General features: G+C 41.0%; 1 protein-coding gene across 4 annotated transcripts in view; it reads left to right on the plus strand.

The window, feature by feature from the left end:
• The window catches only part of ARHGEF12 (Rho guanine nucleotide exchange factor 12), an 80,672-nt gene that overhangs the window by 27,749 nt on the left and 31,396 nt on the right, over window positions 1-21,527 (plus strand). For 3 of the 4 annotated variants that reach the window (XM_080366960.1, XM_080366962.1, XM_080366961.1), the window contains exons 2-10: window positions 6,279-6,302; window positions 7,048-7,136; window positions 15,840-15,938; window positions 16,386-16,435; window positions 17,240-17,297; window positions 18,025-18,203; window positions 18,792-18,869; window positions 19,397-19,516; window positions 20,130-20,264. In XM_080366960.1, the coding sequence (XP_080223086.1) occupies window positions 6,279-6,302; window positions 7,048-7,136; window positions 15,840-15,938; window positions 16,386-16,435; window positions 17,240-17,297; window positions 18,025-18,203; window positions 18,792-18,869; window positions 19,397-19,516; window positions 20,130-20,264 (832 nt within the window). Of the gene's footprint in view, window positions 1-6,278; window positions 6,303-7,047; window positions 7,137-8,762; window positions 8,820-15,839; window positions 15,939-16,385; window positions 16,436-17,239; window positions 17,298-18,024; window positions 18,204-18,791; window positions 18,870-19,396; window positions 19,517-20,129; window positions 20,265-21,527 lie in introns of all 4 variants that reach the window. The other variant, XM_080366959.1, reaches the window with a different exon arrangement.

The following is a 21,527-nucleotide window of genomic DNA, read 5'->3' on the forward strand; positions in this document are numbered from 1 at the left end:
GAAGATACTGGCTATATGGGCTCTCCAGTTGCTTCACTAAACTTCCTATGTGCCTTCCAGAAGGCAGTGACTAGGCTTTTTTACAAAGCTGTTGGTAATCTAAAGCTAATAATGCCACAGACAGTTCTTCCATGAGTCATTGCGTCAGCTGTGGTTGCTGCCTTGGACTCCTACAAAAATAACATGGAAACTTTTTATTGCATAGCTCGGTTTTGCCTCCTTGTGCACTTGCTACAAGTTCATAAGATCTGTCTGTTGGCTCTGACAGCGTCCCAGGTTCCATGCTGTTTGGGTCCCTTCTTCAGCCTGGCTGCTTTTCTGCACCTTGCGTCCCAGTCTGTTGTCACCAGTATGCAGTGTGGGTTTTTTGAGGAAGAAAACTCTGGCTTCCTGAGCTTATGTACTTTGATATGGGGAGAAGATGACACTGCATAAAGCTGCTCTGTAAGTGGGTTTATGTTAAGGTAAATAGACTTGATGTGTTGAATCAGTGTTGTCCACAGAATAGCTGATGTGGTTACACTGTAGTTTGTGGGCAGTATAGTGAAATGGCAGACTTTTCTGTCTGCGTTTTTTCTTGGTTGCTTATAGCTGCCCACTTGCTGCATCTGTGTTTCTCTCTATCCGCCTGTCATGTGCTATCTCATCAGTTCCTTTTACTCACCCACTGTCCTATACAGAACATGGCTACCCCTTTTTGTTGTGACAGAAGGACTGCCTTTAGATCTATATTAAGGTCACATTGGTACTGCTTTTGTTCAGGTCGTGTCAGCAGTCTCCCATAATACCTTTCCCAGGGCTTTTTATAAGCCCTGCAAAAAACTGCTCTGGTGGATATCTGTGTCTGCAAACTGGGAAAGCAAACTGACTGGTTTGGTTGGTTGTTTTTTTTTTTTTTTTTAGTTCCTGTCTCTTTCAAGATGAAACTCTGCGAATTATCTGCAGAATGGCATTTAAGATGTCCATGCTTACTGTACTTTCAAGGCACTTACTGAAACCTGCTAGATTTAGACAGATGTAGCCTTTTTCTGAGTGCTGTCAGTGCAAGTCCAACCAGGGTGTTGAAAATGAAGCTTAATAGGTACTGAAGGAGTTGTATGCACTAGATGCACTAAAAATAATCATGAAATTCTTCAGTGATTTTTTTTTTTTTTTAACTGACACCCAAGAACAGACTTCAGGTTTTCCAGTTGTAGGATCTGTTTGGGTATGTATGAGCAAGAGGAGAGTACAATCCAGCTCAGCATTCCAGGAGTGTGGCTGCTAGTTACACAACTTGCTTTTTCACCAAAATGCACGGAGGTGGTGCTGGCAGAAGGCATCTAATGCTTCTCCTTGATTTAATTGGTGAAAATCTCCTGAAGTAGGCTGATGTAATTTTAAATAGGCATAGTTTGGCGTTTTTACTAGGAGGGCAGGTCGAACTTTGAGTTAACCTTTGGTTTTCCTCTTCTCTTTCTAATATGTGAAAAAGATGAATGAGTGAACCTGTAGTATTTCTGATCTCTCCTGCGCTGGGGATGGTCAGATGTCTTTGCTGCTGCTCTTGCAAAGTTACGAGTTCTGAAAGAGGGTTTGCCTGTAACAAAAGCAATATCTTATTTAAATGAAACTAATAAAGCAATGAAGAAGCTTCTAATGCAACTGTTCATCTTCTAATTAAAAATTAGTTCTGTCAAGCAAGCAGTTTTTGGCTGTTCTCTTTTGTATGGGTTTCACAATATTTCTTACTCATCTCGGCACAAGTAGTAGTAATTTATACTTGCATCGTGCAAACACACACACAAGCTTAATTTCAGGCATGTGAATAGTCCTGCTGAAGTAAATGGAACTGAAGTTAGGCACATGAATAAGTATTTCCAAGGTTGGGGCCCTTGTCTGAATCTAAATATTTTTGTCTTTGATCAGTTTTTGAGATAGCAGATACTTGAATTCTGGTAATATTTTAGTATGGGAGGAAAAAAACCCCAACATGGTTATCTGAACGCAGTGCTATTTATGGTCAGCTATATTTTCAATCTCCTGGGCTAGAATGGAATGCTTTGTACTGTTGGAAGCTGGGAATCCTTCTTGCTCTGGTGTGTTTTGACACATTAGGTCTTAAAACTATCTTTTTCTGTCTTGGCTTTGAGGTAGTTACTAGGCGTTGGTCCAGTACTGAATGGTGCATGCATGTGTAAGCTAACTTGGAGAAGTATAATTTTTAATCCACGGTGTTACCAGGTGTATTTTTTCTCACTTGGCTTTACGGTAAATAGATTTTCCTAATGCAGCATGACTAAGAAGACAGACTTTTAGTAATTTGATGCATTTAAATTACTTAAATTATTTTTTAAAAACAAAATGTGACTTGGCATTTAATTGTTCCTGGTATTTGGGAGAGTGGAACAACTTGTTTGAAAATGTGCTGATGTTCATCAGTTATCAGACAAAATGTCTACAGGGTTTTATCATGTAGCCTAAACTTGCCAGCTAGATTTGGAATTAAATCTCCATCTGGTAACCGCACCCTGCTGCGCCTTCAGTTTGCATGGTGTTTACAATAGTAGGTGAAATACATTTTATATGATTATATATAGTGCTGAATACTCTTGACACGGGATTTTCAGTACTACTGTCAAACTTAATGCTATTTCAAAGTGAAGATGAGTTTCACTGAGATTAATACTTGCTGGATAAATTCATGGGAGCTCTTCAGTGTTCATTGATTATACTCCACTTAGCTACTTGTACTTGGGTTTCTGCTGTAGTATGCAAGTGACATAGGGTTTGGGGACTGGAGAACATCTTCAGCAAATCAAGACATGCCGGGTACTGCTCAGGTAGGAGGCTGGGAAAAGAGGAGGAACTTCTATATGAAGTGCTCGCCAGAGTGTGACTAGCAAGGATGTTAATTGCAGCTGTAGTCTTCGCACAGCTGACTGGTCCCTCTCTGTTTCTTGTGATTTCGTAACTCGGTGGCCTGGAACCATTTCAGGTCTGGGAGGGGAGTTTTCCCGGGGGGTGTGCATGTGTGTGCTGGGGAGCTTTACCTCCAGCCTAGCTGGACAAAGCCCATCCTCTTCCTACTCCACTGGTTTTATGGAATACCTCCGAGGTGAAGCAAGTGCAGGGGGGCCCTGGAGCTCCCTCAGCCTCACCGAACGTGCTGCGTGTGCCTGCGAGGCTGTGCTGCTGTGACAGTGGCCTGCTGCCTGCCCTGGTTCCCCACCACGTCCCTCCCTCCCTGCCCGCTTCGGAGAATAAAGAAACGCAGGACGGAGAATAAAGAAACGCAGGACGCTGGCGGGCGGCCAAGGGGCTCCAAAGTTTCCGGGAGCGGCTCCCGGCCTGCTCCGCAGCCGCGCTCCGTGCGGCCTGCCCAGGGCGCGGGGCAGGGGGAGCAAGCCCTGCCACCCCAGGCCTGGGCTCGGCTGTCCCGCCGTGGGTGCTGGCGTGCATCGGGGTGCTGGGGACCCTTGGGCAGCCCTGAGCGTCTGCCGAGTGCCCAGCCTGCCGCTGTGAGGGGGTGACAGCCTCGGAGTGGGAGACATTAGCTCCCGCTCAGCGGGGCTGCTGCGCGCACCCCGAACCTCAAAGCACAGGAGAAATTCCTGATGATTTTACAGACAAAACCTCTGCGTTCTCCTAAATAATGCATGTTAGTGGTCTACGTATAAGTAGAAAGGTTACACACAACTTTCTAGATCTCTGGGACAGAGTATTTGCACTTCATCCTTGAACAGATAATAATTAGCTCTAAACCAACGAAAAAGGTACAACTTTATTTTGTCCATAAACAGTTTCTTTTGCTGGAGCATGAGCCTGGACCTGCTGGTCGCCCAAGAAACAGGATAAAGTTTTGGGATAACGTTATTTCACTTAAATTCTTCATTAAAATATTTTCTAGTAGTGTTAGGATTCTTAAATGCAGCTCAAAAGTTCAAGTGCATCAGGTAAAAATGTGGGATAATTCACCTTAACTGTTTTTTCCTGCCTTTGGAGGGACGATGGGTTGTCTTTCCCCAGGATCCTTTTTCTCCGTTTCTGCTTTTCAGTGAAATACTTGATTACTGCTGCATGTGTTTATGGTGTTCAGACAGGGTCAGGCTGGCCTGAGGTGACTTTTGTCATCTTTGCTTTGGGATTCAGGTTATCTTGCACAAAGTAGTTCCTTACTGGTTGAGATCTGTAAGTGGGAGGACTGGATTCTGAAGAGGTCTGGCTTTGCCGGTGGAGCAGAATGAGGAGAGGCTTGGTTAGCTGCACATTTCTTATTTGAATCTGAGTGGATTTCCCAGACTTCTAGGATTAAAATATTGTGCTTTCTGGGGAGAGGAGGAAAAAAACATTGCTTCTTATGCACTCTATATGCAGCCTTTTCTCTTCAGTTAATTAACTTATGTGCAGCTTTACCCATAGATTCCTAAGGCTTATGCAATCAAGGGACCTATCTACCCCCTTAATTTTGAAAGCGGTTGTTGTATTTCAGCTAAATTTGATGCTGTTATCTAAAAGATTGCATGTGTCTTGATGTGTATAATTAATTTTGGTAATCGACAACATTTTAATCTCACTTGCATAATGTGTCATCAGCTGTTTGTTTCAGAGTTGCCCTATTAGTGCATGCTTGCATAGGGGATTGGCATGTGTGAGCTGGCCAGCATTTTGGGTGTATACGCGTTCAATGGAATACCTATTATTCAAAGTGAGGGATTAAGTTGACTACTTGTGCTGTGTATCCAGTTATGTTTTTCAGGTAATGGGAGGGAGTTACTGTAGCTTTAAGACTGTGTGGTATTTCTGGCTGGGCCACTTTACGTGTAGTTATTGAGGAAAAGGGAATAGGTGAATAGGTGACAAGGTGCCTCTCCTTTGGAGAAAGAAGCTTAAAACATGAGGGGGGGGTGTTGGGCAGCTGTCTCGGTGGTGCTCGAGGAATCTCTTGTAGCGCTCAGAGAGAATGGTTTGGTTCTGCGCGTTGGACCCGTTTGGTTGAACAGGCTCGGTTTGGTCTGTCCTGCACTGTATCCCTCCTTGGGACTGTCCTGCACTGTAATGCAGATGTGCCATGCCCTTTACCAAATAGGTCTGCTTAAAGCTAAATTTAAGATAGTAATAATAATAATAATAAATAAAAGGTTGATTTGTTTAATGCCCTGTTAACTTCCATGGTATTAGCTTTTTACTTGAATCTCTTCTCTGCCTCCATCTCATCCTCACCCCATTACTTCTTGGAAAACCTGTATAAACTGGAGAAACTGAATGCAATAAGGGTAACTGTTATGTATATGGGTGAAATTCTCAGCTGTAATAATTGCAGTTGTCTTCATTTAGAGCAAGAAGTGACTTATGCTTTTCTTGTACATACACACACAGCTCTAAATGTCTGTATTGCTTTCTAGCAAAAGGATCTAAAAACATTTAACAAGGTAGGAATGGAGCTAAACTAACAAATTCTGAGAATAAAATGGTTCTGGTTTATTTAGTAGGAGTTGGTACCTTAAGCTAGATGGCATACACCTTACTCTGTCATTTTTCTGCAGCAATTCAAGGGAAAAAATCCTGGTTTCCTAAGTCCCGCACCTTTTCCTTACTTAAAAAAAATATGCATATACACTTCTTCCTCCCTTTAACTTCAGGTTTGTGTTACCTGTTATCCGTATGCCCCAGTAATAATATTTGGAATAGTTAATATAATTTCAATTTAACTTTACTCTGTTGTGCTTGTCTCAAAGATGGTGAGTTCGTACAGTTTCATGAAAATAGTTAGAGATGTTCTCAGGAGGAGGTGTCAGCATGAGCTCCTGTATTACTAGATATTGCAGAACCCACATAGGAAGGAGATAGCTGGAATGTTTCGGCTATAGGAGAATTTTCAGTTACGAGTTTGGACCTTCGTTGGGTACCAGGTACTCGGTCCATCAGCAGGACAGAGTCAAGCTACATTAAGTTTTAGCGTATGGAGCTAGTTGTTAGGAGAGGAAGGTGACCCATGAACTATTATACTGTACTAGGAAAGAAAGAGCTACTAGATACTGCATTTGAGAGCACAGGTTTCTGCGTCTGTTCTTGGTTCTGTTTGAAATCTTAAGCATATTGATAATAATTCTTCACCTAGTTGAATCAGCTGTAAATGGACTAATAATTGGCCGAAATAGAAGAACACCAAAAAAGACATTCTCTTGTAAAAGTATTATGGAAGTGTAAAATAACTGTATTTAAGCACTAATGTTGATATAAAACATAATATTGAGAAACAAAGAGTTCATTAAACTTATCTTCTTTCTTCTTTTCAGGTTTCCTCTCAAAAAACCTACAAGGTGAGTTACTGAAGTTTGACTGTTTATCTGTATTGCAAATTATGACACAGAATTTTTAAGGAGGAATGCCTTTAAAAGGAAAAAAAATGTACAAACACAGATAGCAATGCCCATTACAGATGTGAGGAAATTAATATCCAGACTGGGCCAGGATGTCAAAAATGTAGTTGGTGGTATGCTTCAAGTGCATGGCATAGTGTTACCGTTTGCATTTCTGTTACGTACGCTGGTGGGTCTCATCTTACGTGAGATTTGAGATGGTCAGAGAATGTGACACTGTGTTGGTGCATGAGGTACAGGTGCTTCCTTTGTGGGGTGGGGGGGTGCTATTCTAAATCTTTAATTTTTGCATACTAAGGGTATTTGAAGGTTTAATGGGAGAGGAGGTGGAGTTAAGATGTCATGAGTTTTATTCAGTTTTATGTAGCTTAAATTTAATTTGCTTTTAAAAGAAAACATGGCCTGGTGTTGAATGATAAAGAGAATGCACTTGCTGTTACTAATTTTGAAGGTTAATGAGACAGTTTCTAGAACATTGGATACCCTTCCAAAGATTCTGAGGGAGATCATTTTTCCACCTGAATTCAGTCTGGGAATAAATGTTTTAAGTGAACTCAATGCGTATGTTTTTATCTAAATCCCTTGTTAGCAGACAGAACTAGCTAAGGTTGTTCCTGAGAGCCTTGCCGGTTAGGCAGTGCTGCTGTGGTGCGGTAGTCAGGATCCTCTCTTTGGTTTGACACAGACACGGCAGCATTCTGAGCAGAGAGTCTCCAGCTGACAAGAAACAGAAGGTTGAGCGCTGCAGTAGTACACACGACTTTGATCCGACAGGTAAAGTTCTAAAACGTCATAGGTGAAAATTTCTAGACTTCAAAAAGTAGCGGGGATTGAAATAAAAATGATTTTAATGTGTTAACAAATGTGGTTTTCAGAGTTGGGCTGTTCCACAATTGCAAAGCTGTTTTGAAGCATGTGGGCATTGAAATGAATACGGCCTTGCTTTTAAATGTGCTCGTCTACAAAGCAGCTGTTAACTGTGCAAGAATAAACTTAGATTAGTGGTATCAATGAGTAATTCTAACTACTTCCTCTTTCAGAAAAGTCAGTCTGAAATTTCAGTAGGCAAATACTGTAATTAGTTGTGAGTAGTTCTTTTGGCTGTTTTAGTTGAAGTGTGAAATTGGAAATGTTACAGGCTTGACTAGGGCTGATATTCCTGGTTGGTTTGATTTTGTTTTGGTTTGGTTTTTGAGCCTTAGTGGATTTTGATCCATCTCTGTCACTTGTAAAGTGAATTTGTACTTTCCAATGTGATATATTGTAAGATAAAAGTCTATTTTTAAAGGATATGCTATCCTATTTTTTTTTAACCTTCCAAAAGGTTAAATTAGGGTCAATTTGGTAAGCCTGTCACAGTGCTGTCTTGGAAATTACAATGCACGCAGGGAGTCTTCACTCTGTCTCTGAAACACTAACCTGTAGACTACTGTGTATGTTCATGAAGTGCATGACAGGCTCTTGTCTGAGCCTCTTGGCCCCATGCAATGTAAGTTTTTCATGTCTGTGCATTCTGCTGTTTAGCCCAGTCTTTTCCCTGGGGCTTGTAGAAGACATGAGAGTTGAATGTAACGGTGGTAGAACTTGCAGAATGTTTTTTACACAAGATATTTGAAGTGACATTTATAAACCACCCTGTTCGTTAATGCTTTATGCCACTAGATCCATGACTCCTTCCTAGTGTGCACAAAATAAATAAAAATGGGCTTTTAATGTCAGGCAAAAAAAAATCCTATACAGGAGAAAACCTGAATTAGTGCTTCTCTTCTTTTCCTTTGTCCTTGGGAGTAGGTAATGTAAAATTATTTCAGGTTGGGGTAGGTCAGGAGAGGTCTCAGTCTGTGAACCTGCTTTGTAGAAGGAATTTGTTTTCTTCAGAAGCAAACTTCAGGAATCCTCTAATCTTAATTTGATGAAAGTCATTGCAATTTTGAGAGATGTTACTTGACACCACTGTTATGATGCTAGTGATCTGGTCTGATAGATGAACTCTGTACTGCAGCTTTCATAAAATTCTTTTCTTTTTAAGGGGTAAATTCAGAATGCTGAACTACTATGCATCTATTGATTACTTACGCTGGAGATTAACGTTACCGGAGTTTCTATGCTTGGACTGTTTTTTATCCAGAATGCTCTCTGTAGTTCATTGTAGAGAACTTCTTTAATTGTCTTAGATTCTGTAATAGATTCTCTGCGGTGTTACCTGTGTCTTCATGTTTGTATTATTCACCCCTTATTCCAAGTGTTTCACCTATGTTTTGTTCACATCTTATTTGTGTTTTGCACGATTTAACCTAATAAGTCAATCTGTGTTTTTCATGAAGTTTTTTTTTTTTTTTCCTCATGTTTGGTCTCCATATTTTCTATATCTCTCTCTCCTTTTCTCCTGCTCTCATGCAGATAGCTCCTCCAAGAAGACAAAGTCTAGTTCGGAGGAGAGTAGATCCGAGACGTATGGTAAGCTAAAGCAGCTGCTGCAGCCTTGCACCTTTGCAGTCTGCTCCATGCTTTCTGTCTGTGCACCCAAGGCTTTAATCCTTTACCTGATCTGCATGGTTGGCTCTGCAGCAGGGACTGGGAACTCGGGTTTAAATGTTGCTTCAGTGTATCAGCTTGTAGTTTTTATAGTGGCTAGAAACTAACCTGTACCTGGCAAGCATAGGCTGTCACCTGGATTCTCCTGTTATCTGTTGATAGCTGGGAAAACTTGCTGGGGCTGCCCTTCTTGGAGACCTCGTGCCACTGGGTAATTTTGGTGTTGTATGAGGACACAGCTTATTCTGGACTCCAGAAGAGTTTTTGTGGTTGTAGAAAAGTCTGTGTCTTGCTCTAACTGGAGGCTAATCTGGATAAGCCAGCAGTTCATCTTTTTGCATTATTTGTAGAGGATCTTGTGTCAATTCCTTTTCATGTTTCACAGATGTGGGAGAATGTATCTGTAAATAATTTAAAAAAATATGGAAGAATATGAGCTTCACAATTCTTTGTTCTGAAGAGGGAATAACTTCCCTGGCAGTCCCGTATAGTTGTGTGTTACTACTGTGTTGTGGGCTTGTAGACTGGAACAATTTGGCATGTTAACAGTTTGGACAGCCCCACGCATTATGTTGCCAATACACCATGATGGGTGCTGTTGGAAAGAATCTCTAGCAAATACAGCCTGTTTGCTCATACTCCTCCTTTAGCTTACCTCAGATACATCGATCTTCAGGCTGTGACACTCTCTCCATCCTACCTTTATGTTAATGACTTGTTGACATTCCAATCTGTAAAGATACTTGTATCTTAGAAACTATAAGGTAATAAGTTTTCACAAGTTGGTGGGTGGTCTTTTGGATCCTACTGGATTCTTAAGATTCTTGGACCTAGACTAAATTTGGCCAGTACTGCTACATCTCATGTTTCTAAGTGTGCATGTCCAGCTCTCTCTTGACTCCAGCTATGGGTTGCCTTTCCTTTCCTGTTTGTTTGGTTTTTTTTCTTGATATTTAAAACAATCTGTGATACTTTCTGATTTTTCTCTGTTGAGAAAATTGCTTGCTGCATAACCTGATGTGGGCTTTTGGACAGATGCAGTGTCTTCTAGTATCAGCTTTGTCATTCCACTAGAATAAAACTGCCAGGTGTAAATGGCTGTAATCCAGCGTCTTAAACCAGCTATGTAATACAAAATGATGCTGTCATAGCTCTGGTTGTAAGCAACATTAAAAAATAAAAGCAAAAAAACCCACCCAAACCCCAAAAAAACTGACCCTGAATTGTTCCTTCCAAACCAACATAGGCATGTTAGCAAAAGCCCTTTAGTTGCTTCAGTTCAGGGAGGTGTGATCTGTTCCTTCTGTGAAAATGAGATCTCTTAACTTTCCCTGGAATTTTGAATCATGCTTTTTTTTTTTCCTCCTTCTTTCCATTTTTAAAAGGAAAGTGGTATGACAGTCATGTTCCTCAGGGTGTGAGACTTCCTCAAACTACAAAACAGAGCTGGAAACCTGTCTTAGGGAGACCAGGCTTGCTACAGCTTGTGTGTCTTCCTCCCATGCTCAGGGTGAATGAACAGGGACATGGCCTGCTTGAAAAGCATGTGTTTGGGGATGATGCTTCTGATGGACTTGTGTTGAAGGCTTAACCAGTTCTTCCCCTTGCCAGGCAGGTGCTGGTTAGTGACAGCGTAGTGGAGTTCACTAGATCCCTATGTCTTGAACCTGTATTAATTTTTGCCTAATGCTACTTACCCATAATATACTGGAGGTGCTGTCAAACTGTTGTAGGTTAATTACAGGAAACATTTGGTATGCTTGATGGAATGTATCTGTGTTTATACTTCTCCCTCAGTCTGTGCAGTGTCCTGGTTTTTTATGAATAGCAGAAAGGAACATGACTTCCTAATGTAAGCCTTTACTTCCCCCAAAGTTTCCTGCAGATGCTCTATCCATGCCCAGTATCTATGGGAGCAGTTTCCACTCATCCTTCCTTTCCAGTGGCCTTTGCTGTGTTGGACCTTGCCCTGCCTTTTGTCTCTGCCCTCCACCTTTGCAGGTTCTGTGGTATGCGTAGAGAAGTCTGCTGTTTGCTTTGGATGGGACCAAACTATTTAAAAACCTACAAGTAGAAATACTGTACTGATATTTTTCTCGCTGGTGACTGGATATTAGCTAGCCATCAGAAAGTGAATAATAGAAAAGTCTTGAATGACAACAAGAAAAGGAGGTGTGGCTTTTGTGTATATGTTTGTTCTTACCTCTTGAAATTCTTAATTAAGGAGCAAGAGACCAGAATTTCTTGAAGTATATGAGTGGCTTGGGGGTGGGGGGTGGGCAGAGTGTTTATGTAGGGAAATGGTTCTAATACGTGCAAGTTGATCTGTAGTGACATGAAGCTTAGAGTGCAGTATTTTCTTACGCAAATCCAGCCATCTCATATTCGTGTATTCAACAAAACGTAGATGATCAGGAGAGAGATTGAGTGTAGTTTCAGATATGCTGGAATTTACTAATTAGTGCCATAACCTCCCACAATACTTGATACCTGTTTCTCAAAGTAGAATGTAATCTTTTAATGAACTTGAAATTAGCTTTCAGGGTGGTAGATGAGATATCAGTTCCTCTTCCCTTTTTCCCATAACTTGGTCGCTCTCCAAAGATACCTTCCTTTATGTTTGGTAATGATCAGTCTCTGGCCCAAATATTAAACTAGGCTGTGTACATACTCTTTCATATATTCTTTCCAACACTGGGATGAGTTTTTAAATCTTTTGTTTTGAAACCCCAGATTTTACCCTTGTTGAGATGTTTTTACATTGAACTTACTCTTCTGGTTTTGTTTCTTGCAGTTCTTGGCAGCCCTGTGTCTTTATGTTGTGGCCACCATTTTTCCAGGCTGTTAAGAGGACTCTCAGGAGCCCCTCGTCACTACCCTTACAATAGCCAGGAGGCTGTGAGTGCAGGGGCACTGACCACAGGGGCTGAATGTGTCGTTGCCATGGGAGCAGATAGTCCTATTTATCATGGTTAAAATACATGGGTCTCTTTTTTTCTAGGAAGGTTACCAAGCCTTGTTTTATGAACCCGTTGTTATTAAGTTTTAGCAAGACACTATATGCCGCGCTAATTTCAAACAGTATAGTTTTTGGACTGGCTTTACATGACTTCTGTTACCAGGTTAGTGGAAGAATCTGAAGAATGCTGCTAGTGTGGCATTTGGCATGAAGATCATGGTAATAACTAGAACTAAGTGAAATTCAGAATTTCATCCTTTGAGAAGTTTTATCTATAAAAGCTGACGGTATTATTTATTTTGTGGAGCAGCATTTCTGAAAATACTTTATAGAAATAAAGCTTCCCAAATTAAGTGAAACGTGTGGACGTTCTCAAAACCCCAAGGAGTTTGTTTTTGTTTATTAAATGATTCATGTCAAATCGCTGTATTAAATTGCATTTTCCCACTGTGGCCTCATGCCTCCAGGGAGGTTATAGTTCACAAGTCTCCTCCCATGCCATGTCCCACACAGTTTGATTAGAGGAGAAGCTACATTGTGTTATGGGAGATGTAATTCATGTCTCCTGTCTAGTGAGTCAGGTTTTTAGAAGGAACCCCTGCTTTATTTGTGCACTGCTAGGGAAGGGAACTTTCCTATTTTATTGAATAACTTCCAAATACTTAGGATTTGTGGAAGAGAAGGTGGTAAACGATCTTTTTGCTAGAGAAGCTCTTGGGCAATTGAAACGTATCTGGAAAGGCTGTTTGAGACAGTGATTTTTACCATGATGTGTTGGTGACCTTGAGAAGTTCGGACTTTACCCTTCCCTGTTGCCAAAAGGCACGCTGGTCACGGGCTGGAGCGCTGAGCCACCATGTCGCAGAGGGAGCAGTGCCACCTATTGAAACGTTGATCGTCCTCGTTTTTCTTGCAGCTCCTCTTCTCTGACACTGGTCGTTTCTGACTGCTTTCATTTTTAATCTTAAACCTCTTTAACTACAACACATAGTAGCTGCTTTACTGTGCTCCTGGCTTGAGGCTATACCAGTGAGTTTTTATAATAAACACGAGGATGAAAAAGGATTTTTAAGCTTTATGTTTTTTCTCCACAGAATTTTATGAATCCACTCGACATACGAACATATAGTCTCAATTTTGTGTACTTAAAGTATAGAGTGATGTCTTCTCACTGCATGCCGTCAAGATACTGTCATGTGAAAGTGAATGTGGGAATAAGATTATTATTGGTTTGGTTTTTTGAGTACTATTGATGATAAGTTTCTGTTGACCTTGTAATGTTTACTAAGTTTCAGTTAAAAAAAAGTGAAATAACGTGGTAAGATATTTCAAAATGAATGACTTGTGATTTCCATTCAGGGAACGTGAGGAATTGGAACAGGAAAGCGAATAAGGTGAATGAAAAACTAATTGCCATTTGCTAACGTGGACTCTTCAGTGTAGCCCCGAACTCATAGACTTTAATTAGAGTGGGTGAAGTTGGTTTAGTTAGTAATTTAATATAAGTGTTTCTGTACGTACTTGTGATATCCAGGCGTGACAGTAACAGCTGTTGAAAACCTTACGCTGTGTGTCATTGGGCACTCAGTGGTTTGTGGCTTTCCTTTAGGTCCATTCCAGAGTGTCTGATGAGGTGCTCAAGGTACAAGATGCGGGTTATGAAAACATTGCTGCTCTAGTCTTAAAATTCCACCACTAAGCAGATTTGAAATTGAATGTATTTCATTTAAAGAAGCGAGCAAGTGACAAATTTGGGGGGTTTCTTTGCTAATTTTTCCTCACAGCAGTGTAAAAGAGAGCAGTTGAAGGTTGCTGTCTTTAGTTCACCTGGTTCAGACAGGGAGTGCTATCAAAGCTGATCCACTTCTGTAGGCGATGGTGTTATCTTCAGAAAAGAAACAGTTTAATTTGATTATTCCTGTAACTTAAATTACGCTCTGTAAAGTCATTTTATGTTGCATCTCCTACTGCATTGCCACTGCTTTGGCCGCTGGTCAGGTGCATTCAGGGAGGAAGCTTATCGGTAGATCCAAGGGTTATTGGTTCTGGAAAAGAAACGAATTCGGTGGAAGAGCAATGAGCACGCAGGGCTATACTGTGCCTTTAAACAAGGACAGTTCTTATGAGTCAAAAGATTAGTTAGTGTCTTACTCATAAAACCTGTACGTCTGGCAGCAGGGTTTAAAATGAGCTGGTTTTATGAAATAGCATATGTTCTCTTTCCCACACCCCACCCTGGGGCATCATTCTTGTGAAGTGAGACTTAAAGAAGCTTGGTCATATAGAAAAATGGGAGGTACAAAAGGGAGAGGCATGTTCTTTCACTTAACCATATAAAGAGGGTGTGAAAGGTGGTGGGTTTTTCCCCCTCTTGTCTGCTTTCACCTTGCATCCATTCTATCAACTTACTGCAGATGACTATGTACAGTATAATTTGTTTCTACTTTATCAGCAGAAGGGGAGTTACTGGGATATGATACTGTGACCAGACCGCTGCAGAAGTGCTGGAATGCAGCTTTTCCTTTCCCACTACTCCCACACCCATTTTCATATATGCCACACTGGAGGAGAACAGGGCTGACTGGGCAGACAGTGTTTTCACTTGAGGCTCCTCATTTCCATTAGGAGTTACTCCAAAGAAGTGAAAGGAGCTGTAGTGGTGCGAGAGTAATTTAAGACATGGGTATGACTCCACACTTTTTTCTAATTCCTTCCTTAAAAATTATTCCAGAAAAGACAGTCTTGCTGGAGCAGCATCTTCACAATTCCCTTAGCTCCCTCTGTACTAACAGAAACTGTTATGATTTTGGTATCTCATTGTGGAGAACACTTAATTCTTTCTCAAGGTGCTGGTGTAAGAATTTTGCCTGATGTGGATTTATAAATGAAGCAGCAAAGCAAGCTGTTAGAAATAAGTGATGTTTAGTAGCTAGTAGTTTCTGTTGTGTAAATAAGAGAACATCAGTGAAGCATTTTGCAGAGTTTTAAGGTCGCTTTTCAAGATAAGGGCTCCACTGTGATAGGCTTTTTGCAGATGCTCCTGAGAAAGTGCCCTGCAATGAATATTCCAGGACTGCTGATTCCTTTTGGTTTGGTTTTCCCTTATTTTGTTTTCAGGTGAGCAATGGACATAGACAGCATTTCACTGTTTGAAAATGCTGTACCTACTAAGTACATTTATTTCTGCAACAGTATTTATGTTCGTGTTATACTGAGTAATCCTGACACCGGGAAACAAAACAAGTTGCCTTTGATGTCACACAGCAAGTTGAAGGACTCGCACCTCCTGGGATTTTGGCCCTGTAGTGGCTCAGTGGGAAATGAGCTTGATTGCAGAAGTTGTGTTCAGTGTAATGTGGCTTGTACCTCTTTATGCTGCTGTTCTGGTTCTTCGTGATAGTCTCACCTGGAGCAGAAGGTGCTCCAAGATGAGATTTTTGTTGAGAGATGGGTGAAATTTTCCTGACCAATAGATCTGTTTTAGTCCAAGCCGCTGATGTAGCTGCTGATGTTAGTCTGAGAGGTTTGTGATATCTTTTTTAAAGCAGCTTGTAAAACAAACACTTGTTTGATGTTTTTGATGGTGTACTGGAACATGACAGCCTGCTGCCATACTTTGAAGAACTATTAATACAAACAAAGGGAAATTGTGCTCATTGGTTCGTGTACCTAGCTGCCCTTCTTAAAACGCTGCTTCTACCTCAAGTTGTGTCTGATGTGCCAGAGCTGTCTGCATCTCTGCTGTTGTATATCTGTTTTGTGTAACTGAAGCAATAAGCTTGACCTGTCTTGACATCCTATCTGTTTCTGGACTGATGCCCTGTTTCTGTCTCTCATATATTTTCCCCTGTTGTATTGTACCAGTTTCTTTCAGTACTCTGTGATTATCTAGGTGGATAAGGTTTTGGACTCATGCCTAGCTTGTGTCTCTTTGTATTTTTCTCCTTCTCTTTCTTCTGCCCTTTCCCTACTTTCTTATGCAGGTCTTGTTCAACGGTGTGTTGTTATCCAACGGGATGAAAACGGATTTGGGCTGACAGTCAGCGGAGACAATCCAGTCTTCGTGCAGTCCGTCAAAGAAGGTAAGCAGACTTGTTAAATGTGCTAGCCAGTGAGCAGCCTTGAGGGTTTTCCTGTGAATCATAGAGACATTTGCATGAGCTGGAGGAGAAAACTCCAGATGCCTTCCTTATGGGTGGGATGGCTGTAGGTTTGGAATAGGATGTGCAAGGACATTGCCTGTTGGGATGCAGTGAATCACCTCCTCAGTGTCTGATGGATTTAGAAACTGAGCTCTTGTATCTGAGAGGAAGTAAATGACTCCTTGGAACGTGGTGGGACTGTGGCTTGATATATACACTGCAAAACAGAAGTGCTCTAGTCTAGTCAGAGGTTTTAATCTGATGGAGTCAGAGGAAGCTTGGGTGAGTGCAGCAGGTAGCTTTGTGTGGAGCTGCAGAGGTACTGAAACCATTTTCCCCTTGAATGGTTCTATTGACGTTGGAACTAAATGATTCTTGCCTCTCTAGATGGAGCGGCCATGCGGGCTGGAGTGCAAACAGGTGATAGAATTATCAAGGTAAGGGCATCCAAATCGTCAGAGAAATGGATCCTTTGTGTTGAATGAGCTCTTTCCCTGCAAGAATGTCATTGATACATCGGCTGTAATGTTTGCATTTGCCTGTGGGATAGGGTGATAGCCTAAGTTTTGATGTTCTGGGGAAACCAGAACAGTAACCACCAAAAGCTCACTACTGGACATTAGTTTTTTTGTGGAGGTCACTCCCATTTCAGAACTTTATGGGCAAGTTCAGCATCCTACAAGGTTCAAGTACCACACATAGAGCAAAACCAGAACTGACAGGAGAAAGAAGGAAGAGTAAATAAATAGTCTTCCTGGATTATTGTTTTTCCCCTAACTGCCCCTAGATCTGTATTCTGTTTTAGTCCCAAACAACTAAGAAATCAAGTCAGTAACTAAAGACTCTAAAATATTGCTGCAAAATAATGGTTGTGCTACAGCAGCTACTGACACAGAGCTGGGATTTCAACTACGCATTTAAATTAATTAATTAAATTAGTTACCCTAATTTTTTTTCTGCCCAGTCAGAGGTGGATTGCTTTTTTTGTTTTTGGTTTGGTTTGAGCGCCTGCTTTCCTTTGGTATGGGTGTATAGGTGTTTTTTGCAGAGCTCTGCTCACCAAGTTAAACTGTTAGAAGGACAAATTGTTTATGTGTTGTCTTGAAAGATACAGTAATGCAGATGGGGGGGAGGAGAAAATATTGTTTCTCATTCTAGTGCTTATTTTGTAGCGTATGGGTACCTTTGGTTGGAAATTGGTAGCTAAACACTGTTAACTTTTTCTTCCTCCCTACCCCCAGGTGAATGGCACTCTTGTAACACACTCAAACCATTTGGAGGTGGTAAAGCTGATCAAGTGTAAGTAAAGAGAGGGTACTGGTTTTATCTCTGTGCTCCTTTTAATCATGAAAGGCATAATTTTAAAGAACCAATGACCCATTCCGCTGTCAAGTGACAAGGACGAGGTCTAACCATGCCCCATACTGAGAGATAAAGGGTGTGTATGAAACAGTGAAGTGAAACTGGGGTAATTTTGACATCTCAGACCTGAGCTGATACATACTTTTGCAGTTTATCTGTAGCTTGATTACCATCAAACTTGCCAATGTGTCTTCCCATCTTTTGATTCCACCTTAAATACCACAGCTATTCAGGCACTCTTAATGTAGATTACTGTATGCTGCTTACAGCGTACTGGGGTTGATAAAGGAAGTGTGTTCTTGGTTGATTTTCTTGTACAAGGAAGAAGGTGTTAGTGGTTTCTTCCACCCTAACGCAGTTTATTTTGCGGCATGAGCGTATGTATTCTGTAAATGCACCCTGGTAAATACAACTGCTGGAGTAGGAATTGGATTGCGTGCTTTTATTAAGGATTATTACTGTGAAAGAATTTGGATTACCTGAAATTTAAACAGAGATCTTTAAAACAGAGCTGACAGTGCTCTCGTGTTCTCTGGTTTGAAGAACAAATGGGTGAAGAATGGTCCGAGTTTTGTCTCTAGGGCAAAATGGCAACCAGACAAACAACAATCACAGAAATCTGCAAGTGTCTCTGAAATGTGAGTTGTTCTTGTTCTCCCTGCAGCGGGTTCCTATGTAGCTCTCACTGTTCAGGGGCGCCCACCAGGGTCGCCCCAGATTCCATTAGCTGATTCTGAAGTGGATCTGGCAGCATTTGGGCATATGTCTCCCATCATGACATCTCCCTATTCACCTGGCACATCAGGAAATGCAGAAAGGATTACTAGCCCAGTGCTTGTGGGGGTAAGATTTAAAACTTTTTCAAAGAACCAGTGTAGCAGTGGAAGAAATGTAGTAATATATTTTTTTTTCCTGAATTGTTTTGTACTTCTTGCACATGTCACGTATTGGCATCAGAATATTTATCCTGCCACCCAGTGGGCTTTTAATCACATGGGGAAAAGCAGTTTGCAAGTAAAAATACCCAGTCCTAGCTGAGATAATAAAAAAAATGGCTTTGAGGGGTTATTCATAGGTTGTCTTTGAGATACACTGTGATTTGTGTGATAGGAGTTTATACGTTTTCTGGTCCAAACCAGTCATGCTGTAACTGCTACTAAAAAGTGGATTGTAGGTGTGCAGATGTGCAGCAAAGAAGAGCAGGGAAAACAGATAGGCAAACACTTCTGTCTATCATGTATATTTATATGTTGATAGCTATGTTTAAAAGTAGAAAAGAATGCATAGGATTTAGAAACTTGAATTGCTTCTTGTAGGGCTTTTCAGAGCCCATGTTTAGAAAATGGATGAAAAGTGGGCATATCCATTTTCCTTGTCTCTCTTCCCAGCTCCACCAAAAAAACCAACCCTTAATCTCTCCATCTTTTCTAGGAGGAGAATAATATTGTCCACAACCAGAAAGTGGAGATTCTGAGAAAGATGCTACAGAAAGAGCAGGAACGGCTGCAGGTACTGGAGCTGCCTGAGTCTGAAGAGGGGTGGAGGAAAGTATGATGCAAATATAAGGATCAGTTGTGGAATCACTGCTTAGTAGCATCTTCAACATTCCCTTGTGTAGCTTGTGTTTCAGCTTAGCTTTTCTATATACCGGACTAACAGCAGAGATCTAGTCACTCTTAGTGATCAGTTCTTGAGTTTTTAATCCTTGACAGAGTTAAAAAAAAAAATAAATTGTGGAAGCTTTCTTAAGTGGAAATGTACGTATCTGTCAATCTGATCTAATTCTTGGGCAAGTAAGCATCTCTGACTTACTGAGAGATTTCAGTAAATCTCTAGAATGTGGTTATTTTTGTACGGCACAGGAGAGACAGGAGAACTATAGAAAGTGGGCATTCTGTAGCATCTACTTAGTAGGTGTGCATATGTGCTATTTATTATTTTAAAAGTGTAAATGGAATGAAGAGTAGTAATAGGTTGTGTTTCAGAGCTTTGGTACTGAGGAGATACTGAGTGAAGCTCATAACACTATTTTTCAGTCTCTGCAAGAAGAGTACAGCCGATCACCCACCACACGACTGCTCAAAGAGATACAGGAAACGAAGAAGCACATTCCTCAGCTGCAAGAGCAGTTGTCCAAAGCCACAGGCTGTACTCAGGTAACAGAATGTGTTGGGCTTCTCTGTGGTATGTTCCGGGTGAAAATTCTTAGGGGATGATGATGTTCTGGGCAAGCAGGAGTTCCCGGCCGTGCTCGTCTGTGCTTGGACAGGCAAACTGCACCCTCTAGAGCTGAGATTTTGTCATTAGGCTTGCAGAGGCTGACAGGCAATACAGTGCAACGTGAGCATATGAAGTGGACTTTGAAATCATTTGTGAAAAACTGCTTTTAAAATATTAAGTGCAGACTATGAGGTGTTTATTAGTCTGTCTGTCAATACAACTTAAAAGAAACCTGTGAAGTCATTCTTACATTGGAGAATGAATAACTGGAACATAAAACAGCTTTGCTTTTGCAAAAAATAAAAAATGTAAGTGATACTATTTTTCCCCTTTCCCCTCTGCCTATAACGTTATAAGTCCTGAAAACGGGGTGTGACTTTTCTGTTGTCTTCTTTTAGAAAAGCCTTACAGCCTTTTCTAGATATATAAAAAAAGTTTTATAAATAAGTTGAACTGTCTCCATTTTGAAACAGCTAATTTTTAAGGATTGTCTCTGGAAATATTCTACTTGCTTTGTGCTGTCTCCCAACTCACTTTATTTTTTTTTAGGATGGAGTCTTGTCCTCCAGGTCTGTGACAGAATCACTGCAGATCAGTGAAGTGGAGGCAGAGAGTGCGGATTGTGTGAGCAAACTGGATTACAGTGGTGACAGCCCCTCCCGACCAAACAGTGATGTTGCTGATGTGAGTCTTGAATGGCTTCATAATTTTTCTTCTATACTTTTGGATTTGGTTTTCTTGTGCAGATTCTTTTATGTTTGTGTTGTCCTGCGTGTTATACATATGTAGTGTATCTCAGTAACGCTGTGTATTATTGGAATAGGCTTTTCAGTACACACCAAAAATCTTTCTCTGAGAAAGCATACTGTATTGGACTTCGTTAGGGACTGGAAAAGAAATAGTGTGGAGTTTGGGGTTTTATCTAGGATTACATTTTCCTGGCACAATCCCTGTAACCAAACAAAGAAAGATGGATGCCAGCATCTTTTTCAGAACTCAGAGATGCCAATTAGAGCATCTTTTAAGAGTGTGGTAATATTCCGATTATGGCAGCTGTGACTCAGATCCAGTCAGTGGGCGAGTTGCCATGAAAGTGGGGAAGAGTCTTACTTCTACCGAATAAGCTTCAGTTACTGCCAACAGTAAAGACTCTTAGTCCGTTCATTCGTTAGTTATCAATCTAGTGTGTTAGTTATCAAAAAAGTGTGCTCGTATGGTCTCCCTACTGGAGTGCCTTAGCACCTAATCCTTAATTAAGTCACTGTTTGATTAGTGCAGAGGAATTGAGACTCTGTACTTGGGTTTTGGCATTAGTTTGTTGTTTAACGTAAGGACGTGGCAGCTAAATTTGTACTAGCAATTGGAAGGGAAAGAAAAGTGGGTCAGATGTACCTCCAAAATGTGAACATAGTAAACATACATGGCTCTATTTTGAGGCACTTGTCCTCCAACTTTGACTATACACTCATGTTTGTATACAATAAATGCAGAACAAAATTCATAAATATCTTCCTAATAAAATTAATCCTGTCAGTATTGTGGAAGGCATTTGGTCACTGAAGGTGATTGACACACCAAACAATCGATCTTTTCAATCCCAATGTGACCCTGAGAAACTTGAGGATTGAGGGCAATAGAAACCTTTTGAAGTTTAACAAGAAGTCCAGAGTTCTACAGCTGGGATGGAATAACACCATGCATCAATGCAGGCTGGAAACCAACAGGCTGAGTAGTAGCCTGGCTGAAAAGACCTGGTTGTTACTGCAGACACACTGAGATGAGCCAACAACACGTGCTTTTTGCAAATAAAGCCAAATGTCTACTGAGCTACAGGAGAGAGAGGATTGCCAGCAGGTGGAGGGAGGTTATTTAGCCCTTTCTGCTGGGCCATGGTGAGACTAAACCTGAAATACTGAGCCCATTGCTGGGAGCACCCTCTTCAGAGGG

Source organism: Falco punctatus (assembly GCF_963210335.1).
Source record: "Falco punctatus genome assembly, chromosome: 16".
NCBI classification, from domain to species: Eukaryota; Metazoa; Chordata; class Aves; order Falconiformes; family Falconidae; genus Falco; species Falco punctatus.